At 35.4% G+C, this 17,434-nt stretch overlaps 2 protein-coding genes across 2 annotated transcripts; one reads left to right on the forward strand and one right to left on the reverse strand.

The window, feature by feature from the left end:
* The first annotated feature begins 477 nt into the window (after positions 1-477).
* LOC130415195 (proteasome subunit beta type-8-like) lies at positions 478-2,935 on the forward strand. The gene is given in 6 exon segments (XM_056740739.1): positions 478-697; positions 823-934; positions 1,259-1,388; positions 2,463-2,511; positions 2,514-2,666; positions 2,847-2,935. Coding segments are annotated over 6 exon segments (753 nt in total).
* A 3,423-nt stretch (positions 2,936-6,358) lies between these two features.
* Positions 6,359-17,388, reverse strand: LOC130415752 (major histocompatibility complex class I-related gene protein). The gene is made up of 8 exons (XM_056741672.1): positions 17,229-17,388; positions 15,675-15,935; positions 8,435-8,710; positions 7,774-8,076; positions 7,442-7,537; positions 7,316-7,333; positions 7,115-7,194; positions 6,359-7,029 (listed from the first exon to the last, which is right to left on the reverse strand). The coding sequence occupies exons 1-7, from the start codon at positions 17,275-17,277 to the stop codon at positions 7,145-7,147; spliced, it is 1,053 nt and encodes a 350-aa protein (XP_056597650.1). The 5' UTR covers positions 17,278-17,388; the 3' UTR covers positions 6,359-7,029; positions 7,115-7,144.
* Between the last annotated feature and the right edge of the window lie 46 nt (positions 17,389-17,434).

Genomic DNA, 17,434 nt, shown 5'->3' on the forward strand with positions numbered 1-17,434 from the left:
TAACATTACATCAGCTAATAGAATAAATAATAAATATACTTTGTTTAAAGTAATTAGTTGTTTAAAAATATTTTTTTTCTTTAAAAGTGTTCCAAGTAGAGGTGGGCGATATGGACAAAAAATAATATCTAGATCATTTTGCCGATTTTAACGATAACGATAATTAGACGATATCCATTAAAAATGTGATTTTAAAGTCTGAGTTACTTAATCACTGATGATAATAATGGCCACAATGCTGAATGAAAACAGTGCTTATTTATTTTCTTTAACATGTAAGTATTCAAGTAAAAACAATTAAAATACATACAAAATACTAATTGAACTAGTGTAAAAACATCGAACTCTGAGTAAACATTCAGTTGTACACCTCTGCTGTAATGTAAATTGTGCAGCATACAAGCAAGATGAAATAATAATAATAATGAACAAATAGCATCTGTAAACAAAGTACTCTGTAACATATTGCACACAACCATGTGTCCTTACAGCCTTATTGCCTTACCACCTATGGCCTTATTGAACAAATACCTAAATTCAAGTACTGCCCATCAGCCCTCTAAGTTTCTGAAGTCCTGCAGCAGTGAGGATGGTGTTTGTATAGATCTGAATCATGGCACCACAACCCTGGCATTCAAGTTCCGACATGGAGTTATTGTGGCTGTTGACTCCAGAGCATCAGCTGGCAAATACATAGGTAAGTAATGTATCAGTGCAACTGACTGTTGTGAACGATGTTATCAGCATGTAGCCTATATGGGAGAACACCATGTCAAAATGTATACCTGGTATATCTTAATTTTTCTCTCTAATGTGATGCAGCATTGAAGGAGGCTAATAAAGTGATAGAGATCAACCCTTACCTGTTGGGCACCATGTCAGGCAGCGCTGCAGACTGTCAGTACTGGGAGAGACTGCTGGCTAAAGAGTGCAGGTCTGTCTCAACATGCTTTTGATAGGGATGTGCTTGTGCTTACAGTATGAAGATACCATCTCATGTTTTTAGCTGTGTCAGGAAACGTTTCAGAAAGCTTTTAAAAAAATTTAATCTTACCATAAGTAATACTTGTACACAAAATGATCTACTATATATAATCTGCTAATGACTATTGTGAATGACTATTGTGAACATTTCCTTCCAACTACTGAGGGATTTTATTTGGAAATTTAAGAAATGTTTCTTACCACTTTACTGTTTTGAACACCATTATCGGTCTTTAATTTATTCATCAGCAAGTATTTGTGCTTTTACAAACAGACTTTATAAACTACGCAACAAGGAGAGGATCTTGGTGTCCGCAGCATCTAAACTCCTGTGCAACATGATGTTGGGATACAGAGGGATGGGCCTCTCCATAGGCAGTATGATCTGTGGCTGGGACAAACAGGTGAACTGTGTTCTTAGCTATAAGTATGAGGGCCAAAATTGTACATTTATATTTACATTTAGTCATTTAGCAGACGCTTTATCCAAATAAGCGACTTACAGAGAGTTCAGAGAGCATGTATGTCATACAGGAGCAATAATACAATAAGTGCTAATACCAAGCTACTTGTTTCAACAAAAGCCAGAACAATACCGGTTGAGATAAAGAGACAGGGTTAGTTTTTTTTCTTCTCATTTGCATGTCAAGTATTCACAGAAGAGATGGGTTTTAAGTAGTTTTTCGAATGTTGTGTGAGATGTGGTTGGACGGACTTGTAGTCCCCAAGAGTACAGTGTAACACATTGAAAACGCATGTGAGAAATGGTTCTTTCTAAAACTCATGTCTCCCGACCATAAGTCAACAGGTCTGTGATGGGGATAGATTCATGATAGATTCTTTATCTTAGTATGATAATTGCATCCTCTTTAGTTCAACTTCAAAGATCTGTTTGTTTATTTGTTTTTTTAATCTATTACAGTCATTCAGACACCAGCTATTTATTTAGGATATTTTTTACTAATGGGTGCAGGATGCAAGTATTACAAGTAAGGGGCTGTATCCACTGAGGCGCTTTAAAGTGGGTGAAAACGCCAGGTGCTCTGCTGAAAAGGCCCGCTCTAGGCGCAGCATTCTGCCCCAAGTTGAGCATTGAACGCCGGCGTTGAGCATGGGAAAAACACGTCAACTGAAGACAACAAAGAATACCACAATTTGTGAGACAGTCTATCAAAGTTATCGGACATTATCAGATTAAGTCATTCTGACACAGTTAAACTCTGAGTTCTTGTCATGTTTTATTAACATTAATTATTTTCTAAACTATACCCAATAAACTGTGATAATGTGAGAAATGTTGAAGATGTCTGAACAGATTTTGGTTTGACTGTACAGTGTACTGAATACTGTCAGCTAAGTCATATAATTATATTATTATAAGATCTTTTTTCTCATAATCAGGCTGTATCAGCCATAATTATCGTCGACATACTATTAGCTTTTAAATTAATTTGCAAACTGTTTTTTCCTCACATTAGGGTCCGGGTCTGTACTATGTGGATGACAACGGCACCCGTCTCTCTGGGCGGACGTCTCCACTGGTTGTGGTAACAGTTATGCGTATGGTGTGGTGGACAGTGGATATCGTGAGGATATGACCGTGGAGGAGGCGTATGAGTTGGGCAGACGTGGTATTGCTCATGCCACACACAGAGATGCTTATTCTGGTGGTGTGGTCAACCGTAAGTACATTCAATGCATTACAATAAAACCTTACTTATCCGTTTTGTAATTGGAATAAAAATGTTGATGCAAAAAAATATATATATAATGTTGTGCAGTGTGTATTCCGAAATTGGTTAATATTTTTGTTAATTAAAACAATCTGTTATTCATTTGTTTCATACCATTTCTCCTTTTAGTTTACCACATGCAGGAAGACGGCTGGATCAAAGTGTGTAAAGAAGACGTGTCCGAGTTAATCCACCGCTATAAGAAAGGAATGTTCTAAATCTTCAATTTAAATGTTCTTCAAACTCTGAAAATTGATGGATTAATTGTTGTCACTAAAGAATAAAAAAATCTTAAATCTGATTGATTTTTTGTGCATGCTTTATATTTGAACTGCATTTCACTAGACAAAGCTCATTTGCCTTAACGTATATCTTCCAATATTTCTGCATAACTGTCTAGGTTTGCATTTTCTGCTGGGCAGCTTTTGATAATGTAAAATGTATTATTTCCTTTAGAACAGTGTACATAATGTATGTATATTCTGCAAGACAAATTCAGATTTGAACAACACTATTTGTCATTTAGGTCTATTTTGAATATATTTTGGTAGCAATTTACAATTAACTTTAAGGAGTGAGCTTAAAGGGACAGTTAGTCCTAAAATGAAAATTCTCTTATTGTTAACTCATCCTCATCCCAGATTTATAGGATGTACTCTCTTCAGTTAAACGCAAATAATTTGCCATTTTAACATTCATATTATGCAAAACACAAAACACAGAGTACATTATTACTGCATTAAGCATAATGTACACTGACATTATTTTTTCTGATCAAGTTTTTCTTTTATTGGTTTTCACAGTATACATAAAGGAGAAGAAAAAAACAAAATAGTCTCTGCATCCTCCAAACACCGGTCATAAGGATTATGACATTATATATAATCAGATTTCTGTAAGCAGCAAAAAGTAAAGTAAACATAAATATCATTCGCCTTTCCTTTTCATTTACATTTTCATATTGTCTGCTTTCATTTCCTCAACAAAAGTTAAGAAAGGTTGCCAGATATCATATAACGCCCAAGCAGATCCTCTGACTGTATATCTTATTTTCTCAAATATAAGATGATACATGACTTCTCTTATCCAGTGGCCATGTTGCGGTGGTTTAGGGTCTTTACATTTAATCAGAATCATTCTCCTAGCCAGAAGGAAACAAAAGTCCACTTTTTTTGTTAAAAAAATAAAAAATGAATACCGAATATGTGAAGTCTTGTACATGTCCAGAACATATGTAGCAGAGTGGCGGGAGCCTGCCTACATCTATCACATGTGGGATCTATGTCAGCTTGAATCTTAGAAAGTCGGACCTTAGACCAGTGCAAACGGTGTACAATTTTAAATTGTTTTTCATTATGTTTAAGGGAAGTGGATGAAGAGAAAATTCCTTTTATTATTTTATGCCAAATTTCCTACGAGATTAATTCATCTAAATCTGTCTCCCAATTACTTTTGATAACTTTTGGATCCTGCAGACAGCCTGTTTTTGGATTGGAGTCTAATAAAGAAGCAGGAGGGCGTGATGGAAAGGAGTTAGAATTCATGCTACAAAGTTCTGAAGTTGCAAGTATCTGTAAAAATGGGATTTGGGAATATCGTATTTCTGTACCAACTGTTCGAAGGAAAACCACACCCTTTCTAGACCACATTTCAAAAGAATCTTCCATCATTGATGGGACAAACCTTAAATGTTAAGCAATTGGTGCAGACTGTGATAAATCTTAAAGGAAAAATGACCGTCTAATCTGAGTCCAGATTTTAACTGAATCTATAACAACCGGATTGGAAGTCAAGTTAGAGGTTGGCTGTGTGAATGGTATTTTAGAGGTCAATAAAGCTGCTTGAGAGGTGGACCCCACCGAAGCCTTCTACAGAATTGTCAATGCATGGGCAGTGATTGTAATTTTTTATCCAGAACAGCAATGTTCGTATGTTGTCTGCCCAGTAATAAGACATGAAATTTGGGAATGCCATCCCTCCTTCATTACGAGGTCCTTACAGACTGCTTCTTTAAATCCTTGGTGTTTTTTTGTCCTAAAAACTTAAGGTGGTTATCTGATTATTTTGGAGAAGCAAGATTTTGTCAGAAAAAATCGACAGTATTGAGAAATGTACAAATACTTTGCTAGCACACTTATCTTTATCATATTAATTTTTCCACCTAATGAGAGAGGTAGGAGGTCCCAACACTCAAAATCCTGTTTCAAATAAAAGAGGTGGAAAGTTGACCTCATATAAATCTTTATGGTTCTGTGTAACCCGAACCCCAAGATGCTTGTGTGAAAAAAGACTGTATCTGAGTATTGAGAAATGTGTGAAAATTACTATAAAACCAAACTCTATCAGATGAATCAAATTTTTAATCTAGCTGTTTTTATTTTGGCATACAACATTGTAACAACTTAACTGACAATTTTAAAAACAATACATGCAAAGACAATAGCGTGCATACTATATATTAGTTCATAAACAACATTTATGTTACAATTTACTGCAACTAAAGCCTTAATTGTAAACACTTAAAAACGTATAAAGGATGAGTCATCCAAGACACTTGATAGCCAATGATATTATTTTGGGTCACATGTTGCTGGGTAGAGTGTAGTGAAGCATGTTCCGCTTGAACTCACTTCAGTGCAAGTTAGCAACCAGGCTCTGAACAAACAACTAAAATGTGATGAAGAATGTTCCACTCCTAGTGTAAGCATGAAGGTTTGAGTGATAGAGAGGTGTATACATTTATTTGTACTATATCAGTTGTTGCAATTCTCCTTAATAGAAATTTAATAAACACTTTTCCTGTTGTCTACACAACAAATAATTTTTAAAACCTCTAAAAATCATACATGGCTTGAGAAATGGCTTAAGAAAGAACTAATGAATAAATATAGTATGCTTGTCTGCTATCTATGTATTCTAATTCTGAACCATTCATGTATAATGGTTTTGAATAGGCTAATATGTCAAATCATTTGAGACAAATGGAAGAGGAAAAAAACTTGTAAACCATTGCTGAATACTGTATTTACATATATGTAGGCCTGAGAGTGACACTAAACTCCCATTGTATGATAATTTCCTATAACATTGCCAGAAAACATTTTTGGAAATGAATGAAGAGACAAAACATACTTGCAACCCAACTTAATAAACACCCTTAACATTTACAATGTAAATCTGCATCGTGTAGCCTGTGACTCCTGTAGCCTGTTAAGGTGGCGCATAAGAGTAAATGGATAAAAAAGTTGTTAAAGTTCTGCTTTTACGTTCTCTCACCGTAATGCAGAAATACTGACAGATCTTGATATTTTGCAATTTTATTATTTTAATATCATAAAATATATTTTAAGGTCTTCTAGCATTGCAAATGGACCAACAAGATAATGATAGACCACTTCGCAAGATGTAAAAACTGGTCCACCAGCACTTGTGGTTTATTTTTTATATATTACACATATAATTAAATATTAAAGATATTCGTTTATCATTTTGATAAATGTTCTGTTGGTTGTATTCTGTTAAAACATATGGGCAGTGTTAAAAAACTGAAACAGTTAGTTCTTCTGGACCAGTGTTAGACCAGCATTTTTTTGTCCCAAGTGGTCTATAACCTCAGTAAAATAATGACAAATAGAGGAGAATTTATATTATTATTTTATTTAGATTTAACTGTTTTTCCGCAAAACTCTTTTTAAATTTAACATAAACGTTCCCTTGAGAAGATCTATACTTTTACAATTTGAAAATCTTATCATTAAAACAAAAATAGTCACTGTTTGATAAAAGAACAAGAAAATTAAGGGATACATCAAATTTACCTAAAACTAGATAAAAAGTTTAAAATTAGACAGATCAACGTTAATGAAACTGTAAACATCCCATCAACAACTCTAACAACAAACTTAACATAGGAGATGTATATGCAATGAGGAAAATGAAAAACTTATCACATTTATAAAAGTAAAGGAAAACATCTGTGAATAATATGTATCTTTTTGGCAAATTACATTTGCATTTAATTAAGATTGAAGAAATTTCATTAAATTAATTTATTATGCTCAAACAATATCACTACCACATTTACTTTAAAATTAGCATCAGATTTTTGTTGTGGGAAAAAATAACAACACAACAAGAGAATAAACCCTAGAATAAATAAACCCAAACTAGAGCTGCTTTAACAAATTTATGAAAGACAAATTTTTGTGAAGACTTTTTTCTAGATGTATCCATCTCCTCTCTACAAGTCCTTTGTGCCATAACATCCATACTTCAAATTATTCTCTGTTTGCAGTACAGTGATAAGACAGACCTACAAAAATTACATTATACAGATAAGTAATAGACAATGATATACTGATCTACAATTTTGAATAAACAGAGTAAAATAAACTTACTAGGAAAGGCATTAATGTGCAGGTGTCATGTTATGCTTTTGGAAGAGGTTGATCAGAGTTTTCAGAATCACTGTCTTGGGCTAAAAAAAAAAAGAGTGTTTTAACAAAAAAAATTAATTCATTTGAACAAACATAATTTCTAATGAGAATGAAGTATATGTAATTACACCAATGATTTATCAGAAGAAAAATTATACTTACTACCGGTCCTCTTATAGCCTGCAGATTAAAATAATATAAAATCAGTATTATACTGATATATAGAACATGTGAAGCCTTGCTGTCAGATGATAGTCATTTCTCTTAATGTGCAGCTTTTGTACTTACCCTTGGACTTTTTCCACACAACCAGTCCAATTATGGCAGCAAGAACAGCCAACATCACCACACATCCCACAACAATAGCAATGATGTTGACAGCTCCTGCCATGAAAACAAATTTACACTGAACATTACATACTGTAAAGTACAGAGCAAACCGTCTAATTAAATTAACTTTGGTGTTAAAACAAAACTGAGGAGAAGCCCACCGCTAAAGCAAAAACAGATAACAGAATGCACTATGACATATTATTTTCCAGAGGATTAATTCATTTTGTTATTGAGATCAGTGGCAGAATGTATTACATTTTGGTTTTTCATTTATTTTATACACATACCTGTGTTAGACCTGATGTTGTTTTCATTGAGAGGGACAACAATCTCTTTCTCTGCTGCAACGTGTTGAATGACACATCTGTAGACATCTGGATTCTTCTTCCACTCCTCAGACTTCACTGAGAGACTGATGCTCTTCTGAAATGTTCCATCTGCATTTGGCAAAGTTGAACTGACATCCACATCCTCATTATGATCCTGATTGTTTTTCTTCCAGGTCATCATGATGTTGCTGGGGTAAAACCCAGTAGCATGACAGATAACCGGAGACTTGTCCTTCTGCAGCAGAGACACCTCAGGTTCAACTAGAGATAGGGCAGGGATCAGTCAACAGTAAGAATGGGACAGAAAATGTTGATAGAGATTAAACACGTAGATCTAGAAATAGGTAGGTAGAGTATATAACAAGAGATTTTATCTTATAAAGATAGAGAAAGTATTCCTTTCAGAACTTGTCATTTAATAATATATCACATTTAAAGAAGATGAACTATACTTCATCATTGAAGTAAACATTTAGAACTAATAGAAATGTCTGCAAGAACCCAACAGCCCAGAGACTCTGTGAGCATTTGAAAAACTATACGTCTGAATAGGGTTTAAACGACAAGTAAATATGATAAGTATTTATTTTATATAACATACTGTAAAACCAACTTCTACCTTTTCTCTCCAGAGTGTTCTTGCCGTAGCTCACATACTTCTTCAGCCACTCAATGCATTCCTTCTCCAGATATGTTTTCTGGTATTCTGAATCAGCTCTATCAGCATCCCATTTCTTCTTTGTGATGACAGCTTGAGGATTAGCAGCGGTCCAGTCGAGTGTGTCCTTTTTGAAGCTGATGAAGTCATCTCCATCATAACTGTACTGCAAGTCTCCTCGAGTGGTACCATCATCCTCCAGCTCACAGCCATACATGAATTGAAAGGTGTGAACACCTGAGAAGAGGAAACAACATCATAAACAATTTTAAACACCATTCTTCCTGTCCTCTATTAGACTTTATACAACACATTCAAACCTTTATAAGACACACAAGCATCTGCTAATAGGTAATAATAGGTAATTATCATCACCTAAATGACTGACTAATACTAAGAGACATTCAGACATACACAGGACCAAATAGATTAATATTATTATTTATATACTTTACATCTGTATTATTCGTATAAATTGAAGGTTTTTCATTAAAAGATGAGAGTAAGAGTCAACATGTTTTTGTTAGACTGTTTACGTTGATGATTAGACAGTGTTCCAGCAAATCTCATGACAGCGAACCATCTGTGTGTGGGGGGGGGGTGTTGTGGTTGTCTACACTAAGCCCTATTTAAATCTGTGACAATGTGTGACCTTTTGCACTCTGACCATAAACTACACAGAGGGTAGATTCTTTGGGTTTACATTCTGTATTTAGGAGAACTGCAAAAATTGGGTCCCGTGGCATAACTTTTGTGCAGCAAATATAAGAGTGTGTCTCAATCAGCTTCCTAGCTCCCAAGGTCGTGAACCAGTATATCGTGTACACGGGTCAGGCACTGGTTCACTACACACTGAAGACTTATTTTCCTGTGACGTGACTGCTTGAGCACATTGTGATACTTAAAAGCTGATATTTCTCCACAACAGTCAAAATCCACATCTCTCTGTCTTTTTTTTAAAATACTGTTTGAAGAACATATGAGAAAACTTTAATTATTCTGTTACATAACTGTACACAAATTTGGCAGAATATTACATTTAAATGTTAAGTAGATTGTGCTCCATACCTGTCTAGAATTGTATGTTTATATTTAAGCTAAAATAAATATTTGTCTTTTCAAAAGTTAAATCCCGTTTCATGAAGTTTATTCAGTTGGCTTGTGTTATTTCGGTTAATGTCTTCAAAAAGTCATGTGATTTCCAGCAAGAAGACAGAGAGCATCGATGCTCAAAGGTTTTTGCATTGTATTGTGGGAATTTTTAGGGACCAAACATTGATTTGGGGAATGAGACACTCCTATCAATGGCCGACTCCCTGATCAGTACCATTACTACTGAACTAGGGAGTTGATTGAGACACACACCCTAAATTAATTCTTGCTCAGGTGTTTGTGTATCAACTCACTAAACTAACACAGAAAAACTTTAGTGTGATAGAAACTAAGCTGCTCATTGGCTGTAAATTAAGTTTTATGCAGTTACATGAATTTAAAAGACTCACATTAACTTTTACCGACCATCTAACTGTGAAAGAGAAGTACAGAAGTACAGATTCTTTCAGATTCTAACAAACGTGTTTGTTTATCCTCTGATGCGTCTTAAACGCTGTATGAAACACTTTGACAGTGTTTCCTGTGCTGTTGAATCTACAGTATCATTCTTTTTTAGTTGAGTTGTGAGTTTGGCATTTGAATAAATCAAGATTAATCGTAAACTAATACAAAGACAACAAATAGATAGCACATCTGTTTGTTGAAATGTCCTTACTGTCTGCACAAACATATAATCCTTCTCTGTACGGGACACGTGATGCTTCTATGTCCAGGACACACGTGATGCTGCCATAAAATGTGTCAAAAGCAGCCTAATTCTGAAATCTACCTTTCGAAAACAGCTTTCACGTTGGAAATGCTGTTTGTGTGCTCACTTGACTCTATACCAGCTCTTCTGCTGTATTTTATTCCCCAGTAGTCTGTTGTGTCTCACTTTTGTAGTGTTAAACAAACATATAATACATCTCTTCATTCTCTCTAGTCCTCTCATCTCTGTGTCGATGGCTCACATCACAGCAGTGTTCATTAGAACTCAAACTGTGTAATGTTAATGGGCAAACACAACGTTTAAGTGACAGTATATTAATGTGACTGTTCAGGTGTTTCCTCTCTAGTCTCTGTGATGATGTTGTCTGCACACTCAGTGTGTGAGTAATGAGTGTGAGGTGTGCAGTGTTTGTGTGAGTGTGTGTTTCTCTCTTCAGACTATCCATAGATGAATGGTCTGGAAACAGTGTGTGAATGAAAGTAATCCATTGCAGACACACGTTTGTGTTTCTACAGCACTGTTAGAAATGTCCGTGTCTGTCTGTGTGTGACTTCATTAGTGTGTTTCTCGATTCCGTGTTGTGTAACAGAGTGAATGATGATGAATGCAAGCATGTTACTGTTTGCTCTCTACCACATAAATCTCTCTACAAAGAATAAACTGTGTAACTTATTTATATGTAGGCTTGACTACTGCAATAGTGTTTTGACTAGTATACTAAAGATCTCTATTTAAAAATGTAATGCGTTCATAAGGCAGCTTCAGGAATGCTGATTCACACTAAAGTAAGAGATGACTTTATTTACTCCAGTTCTCACATCTCTTCACTGGTGACATGTGTCCTTCACTATGAGTTCAAGATGCTCTTGTTTAAATGTCTTCATGGTGTTTTCCTCTCATACTTCAGCAGTATGTTCACTAAATACACTCCAGATCACTCCGATCATCCAACAAAAACACGCTGGTTGTATCTAAAACTCGACTAAATAGTGTCGAGTCTGCCTTTAGTCATTAATGACGAGCTGTGTGATGTTTATTGTGACGTCCTCTCTGGTCGCACACAACAACAAACAGAGCGACCAGTGAGTGTTAAGGTTTAACCGGGCGGGTCGTTTCGCTTTGTGATCTCCAGGGGGCGCTGGTGAAACACACACAAATGCTTCGGCGTTTAAATGATAATACGCATATTTATCCGCACGCGCTCTATCAGCACACATAAAGTCACATGTGATGTATCTAACTAACGACGATGACATAATGACGTGTAGTTGACGTGAAATACGCCCTGTATATGAATAATATTCAAATCGCGTAAATGTTAAATAGCGCGTCGTTTCTAACGGACCATCTCTGTACATACTCAGATACCAAAACTTTCCTACAAACACTGACGACAAATGTTGTTGGGATACAATTAACATTTCAACTCATTTATATAACACGACAAAATATAACAGCGGACTCAAAACAACATTCTTAAGTGAGCTACATGTGACCCATTCATCACTAAACTGAACTTACGACCTTACGTTACTAAAGTCAGACAAGACGAATATATTAAACCTAACTTCTGTCACTAAACTCAACAAGGAATAAAAGGACGAATGCACGTAAACACAAATATAAAGACGACCTACGTGTAACACGCACGCAATCTACGTCTTATATAACGAGCGATAGGCTAAACTTCAACAAACTAAACGACGAGCTACTTCAGGGCGGGTCTTAAACACGAACTGTCAATCAAACACATACACATGTTTTAACACATAATTGTATCGTGTTAGGTCTCGACAGCCCCCTCAGTAATGACGTTTCTGATGTGCCTCTCTGTTTCCATCTATTGTTTGGTGTTTGTATAACATTGCTTTGATCGTGGGTATAAGAGGGCAAAGGTCACAGTTGATGGAGGAGATGCTTAACTCATCTCTCCTGCACACAGGTGTAGCTCCATCATTCTGGAGGTGCGTAGTCACTTTATAGGTGCGTTTATTCTATCCTACTCTTGTTTTGTTGTTAACATGTCCTGATGATGAATCACATTCGACCGGTTTAACGGTTTTGGGAATCTTTCTTTTTAACGCGGACAATATTGGAGGTTAAAGTGATGTAATTTTAGTGTCTCTTAATAATCACAGCAATCAAAACTATACGTGAGACCCTTGCGTATCATAACTGTAAACCTGTTATGTTTCTCACCCTGATAAACTAAACAGGATTTTATTAATGTTCACGTTAATGTTATTTGAACATCTCAGGTCAATCCTACAGCGTCACTCTTTGATGGAGTCAGATAAACGGTTCAGTTGAAGCATGTCATCCGTGTGAACCGCTTTGTGCTCTGTCGTTGGTTAAACATAGATAAAACAACACGCTGATTTATAATAAAGAACTGTATTGCGCGTGAGAAAATATTGAAATGACCACGTTGCCATACTGGCATGCCAAACGTTTGATTGAATTAATAGAAAGTTGTTAGATTTTATTGAGTATACAGTATCTAGTTACAGCTTTTATATGTGAAGTCTTCCTACTCTTACGTCCTCAGCTGTCACAGTCCTGTCTTCCTGGTTGTTGTTTTTATAGATGGTTTGGACTAGATCGTGACAGCACTATGGTGTGTGTTTTGAGGTTTGGATTCTGGCAGTCCCGTTCTAAGCATCGTTTTTGTGCCTTAAGTTAAAATAATAACCCAATTATTGTTTCATGTCCCTCCTGCCCTTTGTCATAACATCTTCTTTCTCCTCTATTTACTGTTCATGTGTGATGTCTTTGCTGGTTTGTTGTGTGATGTTTGACATCTACAGTGTTGGCTGTGTTCTCTATCAATCCTGCTGAAGTCTGTTTAAGACAAGTCTTGTAAAGTTTAACGTTTTGTTCTCGTCATTGTTATTTTCCTGTTTAAACCCCTTGCGGGTTTTGTTTCCAGATCTGTTTGCTTTGGACCTTTGTTAATAAAAAATGCTTTTTTTACTCCGCTGTCTGCGCTCGGGTTCGTCCCGCCACAAATCCCTCACACTACGCATGTAAATGTTTATATATTTGAAGTTGGGAATTGTACGCTGATATTAAAGTGTGAGGGTTATATTTATCGTCATAACAGTAGTGAACACATATCAGACATGACACCTGAATATATATCACACATCTGCTCATTCTGAAATCTAAATGCAGTGACCCTTCCTGTGAAAACTCGGCTAAAATCATTTGTTGTGATACTTCTCTGTATAGGACATACATGACTCTTTTCTGTACGGGACACACGTGACACTTCTCTGTTTAGGACACACGTGATGCTGCCTCAACCTTTGGCCGACCGAACGCACTTAGAAGGCAGAATAATTCTGCTATCTACATTTGAGAACAGCCTTCACGTCGGAAATATATCTATGTTGTCTTATAATGCTGTTTATGTAGGGACATTTCAGTCGTTTTTACAAACGCACCTTACAGAAAACACTACTTGTGTGCATTTCGATACAAAACAATGACACGGATGTATTTTAAAACGTGTCAGTGCGGCTGTTTTCAGTTTATTCGACTCTAGCATTTATTTTTGTTTAAGACTAGTCCTAAACCCTGTACCCCTCAAAGCTTTCAGATCGCAGGCTTAACTTTCCTCCGTCTTATGAAGTTGAATCTGGTGGTTTGAGCTTCACATGTTCTCAGGTTTATGTGTAGCGATGTTATCTAAAACTTAACAGCACAAGTGCTTTCAGACTGAATGATTGACTGATTAAATGTTTAAGGGACACAGTTGAAGCTTCAGAGAACTGTTGTGTAATCCTCTATGACCTCAGGGTTAATGTCATCTGCTCTGAGCATAAAACATCTCATTCTCTCTACTACTCTCATGTCTGTGTGGACAGTTCACATCACTGCTGTGTTCATGAAGACTCAAAAATACTTGTGTAAATACTTTAATTCAGAGGTTCTCAAAAAAGGATCGGCGATCCACAGCTAGGGGATCTGCGATATCATATGTGACCCGTGCTAGCGTAATGAGTGTCGGAATGCACACGGTCTATTTTTGAGCTACGGCAAGAGAAGTGGAAAATGTCCATTTTATAGAATTGGAGGTTTAAACATAAATAAGTCCATTAAGCTCTTGTATAGTGATCCCAATGCTCCACATAGTAATTATAAATCTGAAATGATCTTTATTTGTACGTTTTCTAAGAGGCGTACCTTTCTGAATCTTTCCTTATACAAAGGATGAATAAAAATGAGCCTGTTTAGCAGCAAACACTCGAGATGGGTTGGGTTACATGTTGTCTGGTGAAATGATGTTAAATAAAATAACCCATTGCAGTCGTACATTTGTGTTTTAACAGCTCTGTTAGAAATGTCCCTATCTGTCTGTGTGTTACTTCATTAGTGTGTTTCTTAATTCTGTGTTGTGTAACAGAGTGAAGGATGATGAATGCGGTTTCATTCTGAGCGTTTTGGGCTGATAACAGTGAGGATCACAGGATTTCATCTTTAAAAGCAGGACACACACTTTGAAAACAGTCTCGGGTTTGAAGAGTCTATGTTTGGTTTATGCTGTTTGTTAACATTTGTATTCTACACTTTTCTTCTACGATTCCAATCATAAATCGCTGCATCTCGGGCTTCACAACTTTACTCCGCTCGCACCTCATCTGCTTCATTATTCTTATGTGAGAATTAACCTGACTTACTTAAATAATAAATATGATTCTGATCGCAGTTTTAATGACGTGTTAACAAGCATATAACTGTTCACTCTCTACCACATCAACTTATAGACAAACATCTAAGCGGTATAACAATAAAAATAAGATGTGTAATTTATTTACGCATTTGTTATATGTAGGCTTGACTACTGCAATAGTGTTTTGACTAGTATTCTAAAGACCTCTATTTAAAAATGGGGTTTAAAATACAGCTTCAGGAATGCTGATTCACACTAAAGTAAGAGATGACTTTATTTACTGCAGTACTCACATCTCTTCACAGGTGACCTGTGTCCTTCACTATTAGTTCAAGATGCTTTTGTTTAAATGTCTTCATGGTGTTTTCCTCTCATATCTCTGTAGTATGTTTACTAAATACACTGCAGATCCTCCAACAGTAACACTCTAGTTGTATCTAAAATTCATTTTAGATGTCTTCTTTAAAATCTCTTTCTTATATTTCAGCATTTTTAAGCATTAAGTACATTAAAATGTTGGTTGTTAGTTTTGAAGATGAATGGAAAATCATTGTGGCAGATAAAATAATGCCAGGTACCTGCATTTACCCTCTATGGGTCTGGAATAAAACGTATTATTTATATTACAAACAGTGATAATGTGGTAATCAGTATCTATAACTGTGTTACACATATATGTGTAGGTACATTTAATAGCAACTTACCTGATGACTGGTTGAATCGTTCTTTTGCAACCTGGATGTTGTTCTTGAAAACCTGATGTGCGTTAATCATGTTCTCAGTCTCTCTGTTCCAGTAATCTGCTCCTTCATTCTCTCTGATCCACTCTGTTTTTGGTACAGCTTTCATTTGGTTGCTATCAAAGTAATAAAACTGCCCACTGTCAACCAGACCAACTGAAGTGAACTCTGGGAAGTTAATGTCTCCAGACACACCAGTGTAGAAGTATTGCAGGGAGTGTCTTGCTGCGAACAGAATACAAATAGGGACTGAATTTGAACTTAAACTGAACTTTTATAGAACTCAAAGTAAACATCATCACTTTCAACTAGTTTAAAATCAGACTTTTCACAGTGTTACACAGAGACTAATATGATATTAATATATTCATTTATTAAGCGCATTACAAATAATACAATAATAAAAAATATAGATCATAATAAAATAAGGTCTTGAAAAGCCTGATAGATTGATAAAAGTCTGATAATAAAAAAAGTTAAACCTAATATACAAAACTTATAAACAAATAATCAGCCTTTTTTCACTAATATTTTATGAAATACATGTCACTTTAAGATCTGTATTAAGATAAGATAATGTATATTTCAAATATATTTGATGTTACAAATGTTGGTTGTAGAATGGTAAATTATAAATTCGCAATATATTATTAACAACTGTTTGTTTTTTAGTTGAAAATACAAGGTTACATTTGTTACCTTGTATTGCCATCTTGTGGCCATAAAGATTGCAGCAAATAGCCCAAGCTTCAAACAAAATACTTTTTTTTGTCTTTTTCTAAATTTATTAAACTTTTAAAACACAGAAAATTATTTAGCCTATATTAAATTAATTTAATAACAGTAATATTAGGCCTACTACAACTCCATCATGTAGCATTTAAGCCTTTCATCGGTAACTGGGCAGATAAAGCTCACTCAGTTTAGAAATGAAACTGCATCTGAAAGAGCACACAATTATTCACTAGATATAGGCCTACAGAACTCAAACCAATATCAAAGTCACAACTATATATTGACTGAATAAATTATGTAACTTATTACATGCTGATTATCCTGTTAAAAAGTATACGTGTAACGTTAATTTATTAATTTGGGCCCAAACCTTCAACTGAACTACTTTTTTGAGTAAAATAAAAAATGTCAGAATAAAATGATAGCCTATCATACGTCTATAATAAATACATTAGGTTATGTGTAGTCATATTTGACATATAGCTCCAGTAGGGAAGTACAAGTTGGATTCAAGTCCTTTCCTGATCCCGCTCCCTCATCTCTACACAACGCTTTCCCATTTAATTAAACGCTTTATCCCTTTAAAAAGACATAAAAGGCCCTAAAACGTCACATTAAAAAATATATATGCCTCTAAAATAAATCACTTATTATTGACCTTTCATAACGTTTCAATACTGCATAACGAAAACTTGACACGCTGCAAGCTCTTCATTAAAGTTTGTTTCTGTAAATAAAACAATTTATCATAGCAGAAATCCTTAACTGAAATCATTTTCTTACCAGCATATGCTAGATGAACTCCAAGGATCAAAAGGGCTACGCACCGCATGACTACCTTTTCTCCCGTCAAACAGCAGAATAAAAAATATTGTTCTACTACTGTGTATTAGCAATATGTACCGAACCTCTCTAATGTCGTTCTGTGCTCTGGTGAAATAATCTCTGCCGGATCCTCTAAATAGACTTAATTTCAGCCAATAGACATT

The sequence above is a fragment of the Triplophysa dalaica genome, chromosome 25, assembly GCF_015846415.1.
Source record: "Triplophysa dalaica isolate WHDGS20190420 chromosome 25, ASM1584641v1, whole genome shotgun sequence".
Lineage (NCBI taxonomy): Eukaryota > Metazoa > Chordata > Actinopteri > Cypriniformes > Nemacheilidae > Triplophysa > Triplophysa dalaica.